Raw genomic sequence first — 6,000 nt, 5'->3', positions numbered from 1 at the left:
AGGACACTTGTCCCCATCTTTGAGGGGCAGGCTTAGAGCTATGCAAATCTCAGGCAGAAAGACACCCAGCCTCCCTGTGGGAAAGTTCCAGGAGGGCTCCATCTTTAACCCCCATCACCTGCCCAAGCCCGCTGACTGGGGTGATTAAAAGCCCATGGCTGTTGGCTGGGAGAGGAGGTTCATGGAAGGCAGAGTGAAAGGGAAAGCTGTGGGACTCTGGAGCCAAGGGCCTCTCATACAGCAATCACCAGCTAACCAAAAGGAAGCAGAGCGGTGAAGGGACTTAACCAAGGACACACAGCAGTTAGAGACGGCTGAAGCCTGAGCCCTGATTTCTAAACAGCATAATGCATCTGTATCACCTTAAATGAGGGAGTGATCACAAGGGACGTGGAGAGAGGTGGAGGGTGAGGGACTTAGAGAAGGGAAACTAGTGTTGTTAAGGACCAGCCCTGGCTCCAGGCTTTACATACTTTCTTGACCCTCATCCCACTCTTAGGTACTATGAACCTGTTTTACAGATGCGTAAGTTGAGGGTCACCTGCTAATAAGTAGCTGCCTTGAGATATGGGCCCAGGAATGTCTGACCCCCAAGATGGGCTCTTTTCCCTACCGTGTCGAGCTTGCAGGCTCTCCTTTGCAGAGGGCCTGACTTAGAGTGACTTGCCCTTTGGACCAGTGCTCCTTTCCTGCCGTGGAGACTACCCAGAGGTTCTGCTTCTCGGGCCTGAGCATCCAGGGATGGTGATGGCCTGCAGTTGCTAAAGCAGGTGCTCTGAATGCCAGCCCTGCCAGCTACACCTGTGGGGCTCTTGGCACATTCCTGGACCTCCCTGAGGTTCGGTTCTTTTATCTGTAAAATGGAGATAATAATGGCCGCTTCTCAGGTTGTTGGCGGGGGCGCAGATGAGGCATCTCAAGCTCCCCTTGCAGATATTGGCATATAGTAGGTGCTCACTAAGAGGCAGCTCTTACCCCCCAAGCCCCTCCACACCAGATGTGCACAGAGGACGTGCTAGACGCCAGGCACCATGCTGGGGGAACAGGGTAATTACTAAGCTGGGGCCAGTCCTCCGATGGGAGGTATGACTTTGCAGCATGGACCTTGAATGCCATCATGGCTCCTGCAGGAGACAAGGGTCAGGTCATCGTCACAAAAGCCCTGTGGGACCGAAATCGTTATCACCCCATTTTACAGAGGAGGAGGCTGAGGCTCAGGGAGGTGAGGGGACTTGCCCAGGGACACACAGCTCCTAAGTGGCACAACTGGGATTTTGAGGCCTGCCAGCCTCGAGCCCACCTCTTAACTATCCCACTGTGCCACCAACCAAGGCTGTCTGGCACTTGGAACAGCTTGTGCTCTGGGAGTTCAGAATATTACTTTATGGCCAAGAGAGTGAGAGGAAGGCTTCAGGGAAGAGAACTTAAACTGGGCCTTCAAGGAGAGGGGAAGAGAGAAAGGACATTCAGGCAGAGGGACCCGTGTGAGCTGTGTGCTGGGGGCTGAGTGTGGACCAGTGTAGCTGGGTCAGGCTGCGCTTGAGGATCTGGGGAGAGGTTACAGGGGCCTGATGCCCTCTTATCTCCTGTTTTACAGTGAATTTGCTGGACACATCGACCATCCACGGGGACTGGGGCTGGCTCACGTATCCGGCTCATGGTGTAAGTGACGGGCAGTGGGGACAATGTCATCCCCCTGTGAGCGGAGAGAGGCTGCCACTCACAGAGTCTGCATGAGATCGATCAAAGGAAGCAGAGGCCCAGAGAGGTCAAGAGACTTACCCAAGGGCACACAGCAGTTAGTGCTGCTGATCTCTTAACAGTTTAGTGCATACAGACCCTTGAGATTACAGAACCAACCCTGGCAACAGATCCCTGATTCTTCAAGTCTGAGGCCCTAGGTCCGGGGATCCCCATGGCTGCATCCTACAGATTCATGAGGTGCCAGGCCAGGACTAAAGAAGGCCAGCCAGGCCTTCCTGCCTTCTGGGTTGCTCCCTCCCTCCCAGTTGCCCTGGCCTCACCAGTCCTCCGACCTCTGGAGTCTCTGCTTGTCTCTCTCCCCAAGTGGCCAGGTTCCCAGGCCTCCATGGTGACTCTGGACTCAGCCTTCAGGTCGCTGTGGGTAATATGCTCACAGACCATGCCCCCATCCTCCTGGGGAGGAGCTGCAGTGAGCAGGCTGCACTGCCCCATCCCTCTGCTTCTCTTCTCTGAATCCTGCGGGGGCAGGGAAGTAGAGTAGGAGTGAGCCCACGAGCCTGGTGAGATCCCGGCTCTGTCCTTGACAAGCAGATGGCCTTGGGTCACCACTTCACCTCTCTGAGTCTCAGTTTCCCCATCTATAGAAAGGGACAAGCCTGTGACGATCTCCTAGGTCTACGGCAGGGCGAGAGCAGATGACACAGTCTTGGCACTGAGTCTGGCACAGGGTGAGCCCTCAATGAACGTAGGCTTTTATAATGATCTTTAGCATTGTTACTCACGTGTATTATCTCACACAGTTACCATCACATGAACTTCCTCTCACCAGGGTGCTCAGAAACACACACATGCACACACACGCATGCGCGTACACACACACACGCACACACACACATGCGCGTACACACGCACACACACGCATGCGCGTACACACACACGCACACACACGCATGCGCGTACACACACATGCACACACACGCATGTGCGTACACACACATGCACACATCCCTGCCACGGACACGAGCACATGGTGCATACCTGAGTTCTGTCATGTCCACGTTCAGCTTCTATGGCTGTGAGGACAGAGGGATAATAATATTCATGATGATGATGATAATGTTACCAACGGTTAACACTTATGAAGGGCCTTTCTTGACTTTGGGTAGAGTTTTCATCTGGGCCTTTTGTGGGGGGCCTGTGGTTGGAAGTCTAGACATGGCCCCGCTCCTCTGTCTCTGGGGGTCTGGTCACCAGGCAGCAGTGAGCTGAGCCTGTTATCAACCCTTATGCACCGGGCTCCCGGGAGCTGGGGGCGGGCCACATGGCCCTGGCTCTCCAAGTCCCCGAGCCTGGAGAAAGCCCTCATCACCTGAGCCAGCACCACTGCCCGAGGACAGAGGCCGGGTGCTTGGGGTATCCCTTTACCTCGCAGCGTGTCAGTCCCCTGCTCTGTAAAACGCTCCTTGGTGTGGCTGTCTTCCCCGCGTGAGTGTGGTGTGGAAGGCTTTGGTGCAGTGAGCTGGCCCCCATGTCAGGGTTCCACCCGTGAGGAGACGGGTCCTGGTTCCTCCCTCACTGCATGGCGTTTGGCTGACTTGGCATTCCCCTGAGTCCCAGCAGCTAGGAGGGCACGCCTGGGCCCTGGCTGGCTCCAGGGTGTCTTTATCCCGCCCAGAGCATCGGACTTGATGTTTAGGGTAGCGAGGAATTGTCAGGGTTTTCAGCAGGTGGGGAGCATGGCCGGCCTCGTGTTTTGGACGCTCACTCTGGCAGTGTCAGGTGTGTTTTCGTGCAGGGCGCTCTAAAGCATAGCTCAGCATTCTGGCATTGCATTCGCGAGTTAGAACAAATCAGGCAACTTCACTGAGCTCTGAGCAGGTCACAGGCGTGATCTCATCACTCCCCACAACCAATCCTTGAGGTGGGTGCAGCCACCGCACTTCACAGGTGAGGAAGCTGAGGCTCAGGGCAGTGAGGAGTAATTTGCCCATCATCAGGCAGGTTCCAGCTGATGGGAAGCTGGGACTTAAACTTGGGTCTCTCTGGGCCCAGAACCTGTGGTGAGTCCCTTATGCCACCTTTGAACTGCAGGCAGTAAGGCCCACTCTGTGACCATTTCGTGAGATGGGAAGGCAAGCCTGCACTCTCTGCTGAGCCAGGGACCACCTGCCATCGTCAGGGGGCCTGGAGACCGGGGCTCCTCGGAGAGGAGGGAAGGCTGGAATGACATGCCTGATTCCCAAACTCTAGACTTTGAACCTGTGCCAGGCTAGCAGGTGAAGCCTGCAGAGTTCCACATCCAGGAGGTCTGTGGAAGGGCCTGGGAATCTTCTGTTTAATAAGCTTTCCAGGGAGCCAAGCATGGTGGCCCACACCTGTAAGTGTAGCATTTTAGGAGGCTTGCTTGCCACCAGGAGTTCGAGACCAGCCTGGGCAACATAGTGAGATGCTTTCTGTACAAAGATATTAAAATTAGTTGGGTGTGGTGGTGTGCGCTTGTGGTCCCAGCTACTCAGGAGGCTGAGGTAGGAAGATCGCTTGAGCCTGGGAGGTCGAGGCTCCAGTGAGTCACTGTACTCCAGCCTGGGTGACAGAGAGAGATCTTGTCTCAAAAAATAAAAATTAAAGTTAATCAGCTTTCCAGGTGATTCTCCTGCCCAGCTGGGAGGGGGAACCTCTGGAGATGGTCCTTGAGGTTCATCCATCCCTCTGACTCTGGAGTCCATTCAGTAACTTGAGGACAAGGGTCACCCAGGACAGTCTCCAGCCTCAGAAATGTTACCCGATTGTCAGACAGGTGCAGAACCTGAAGGGCCAGGGCGCTGGGTCCTGATGAATGGGGGCTCCGCCTCCTGTAGTCAGTGTGACTCAGGCAGATCAATTACTTCATCTCCACCTCCTCATTTATAACATGGGGACAATCTTAGAACTGCTCCGTGCAGTGCCACCAATGGGATGATACATGAAAAGGCCGTTTTACCAATGAGAAACGGAAAGCTCTCAGAGGCGAAGCAATTCTGCGAAGACGGGGAGGTCTGGCCCAGACCCTCTGCTCTTCATCAGGCTGCGTCCTTCCCTCTGCTCCCGGGAACTTCCGCACGCTGGGGCTGGGACGTGCTCCGCCTGCTCTGGCTAATTAACATGGACTAACGAATGCTGCTTTAGGTAAGCGGGCAGGTTAATTTCCATTGCACCCCCTGGAGTAGACGGAAGGAGCAGGCATTCGCTACCCCATTTTACAGAAGAGAAGCCCAAGCCTCAGAGAAGGGACGTGCCTCAGCAAGCACTGCACAGCTGGTTCACTGCATTCTGATCTGGGAGGAGGACAGAGTTGGGGGAGCAGTGTGCCAGAGTCAGTTTTTGGGCTTGAGAAGCAGCGGAGATGGGAGTGGCACCCAGCATGGGGTGGGGGTGCCCCAGGCAGAGAACAGGGCTGATTCTGCCCTTGCACCAGACCTCCAGGAGTCTGTGCCACTCTGGGCATCTGCAGCAGCTCCTGGGGTTGGCAGGGCTAGGCCAGACCATTGGCCCCGGGGGGGCAGCTGTAGTAGACTCAGATTGAGCTCATTCATTTATCCGGGTCCCTGGCAGGAAACAGACAGGGAGCAGCTGGCTGGCTCTTTGGTGCTCCATTAATTGTGACAATGACTTTAACCCCAGATGTGATGCTGCGCTGCCTGGAGCCTCTGACAGCAGAGCGGGGTGTGGAGCAGGGTCCTTCTTGGGTTGGGGAGACTCGGAAGCGTAAACTCTTTCAGGTGAGGCTCGCACTTCCTGGGACCCCTTTGGAAACAGGAAATCTTCCCACATGGTCCCTGGAGGCAGGCGCAGTGGGCTGTGAAGATGCTGCCAGTTCAGTATCATATTCAGGCCATTCGTTCAGTGCCTTCCTGTGCCAGGCCTGAGCTAAGCACTTTGCAGAAAGTTTCCCACTGCATCCTCTCAAACCTAGCTGAAGTGGGGCCTGCTTGAGTCCCATTTTACAGATGTGGGCACTGAGGATCAAGACGAGACTAGATGGAGGGGCTTGGGATGGGCAGGAAAAGACTTGAGATGCCCATGACCTTCTCTCTAGCCCTTGTGGAATAAGCCCAGAACTCCATAGGTTCTCAAAGCATCTGGTCATGAAGCCCCCCTCCCCCTTTAAGCAATAGGCTCTCTCATTCAAGGACAACTGAAGAAAGTCAAGGTGTTGCATATGTGAAAGAACCAGGACAGGGGCCCAGAGACCAACCCTTCCTCTGCCCTCGTCCTCCAGCTCCTCCTTGGAGCCCTCATGAGTCCCTGAAATCAGCT

The 6,000-nt window shown here is 55.2% G+C and overlaps 1 protein-coding gene across 1 annotated transcript in view; it reads left to right on the top strand.

Moving 5' to 3' along the window:
* The first annotated feature begins 1,117 nt into the window (after positions 1 to 1,117).
* EPHA8 (EPH receptor A8) overlaps positions 1,118 to 6,000 on the top strand; it is a 33,817-nt gene continuing 28,934 nt past the window's right edge. The window contains exons 1-2 of the mRNA XM_033228880.1: positions 1,118 to 1,139; positions 1,598 to 1,662. Of these exons, the coding sequence (XP_033084771.1) occupies positions 1,118 to 1,139; positions 1,598 to 1,662 (87 nt within the window). The remainder of the gene's footprint in view (positions 1,140 to 1,597; positions 1,663 to 6,000) is intronic.

This window comes from Trachypithecus francoisi, unplaced genomic scaffold, assembly GCF_009764315.1.
Source record: "Trachypithecus francoisi isolate TF-2019V2 unplaced genomic scaffold, Tfra_2.0 Lachesis_group12, whole genome shotgun sequence".
Lineage (NCBI taxonomy): Eukaryota > Metazoa > Chordata > Mammalia > Primates > Cercopithecidae > Trachypithecus > Trachypithecus francoisi.
Note: the sequence above shows the minus strand (reverse complement) of the source record. Positions and strands in the feature narration are given on the sequence as shown.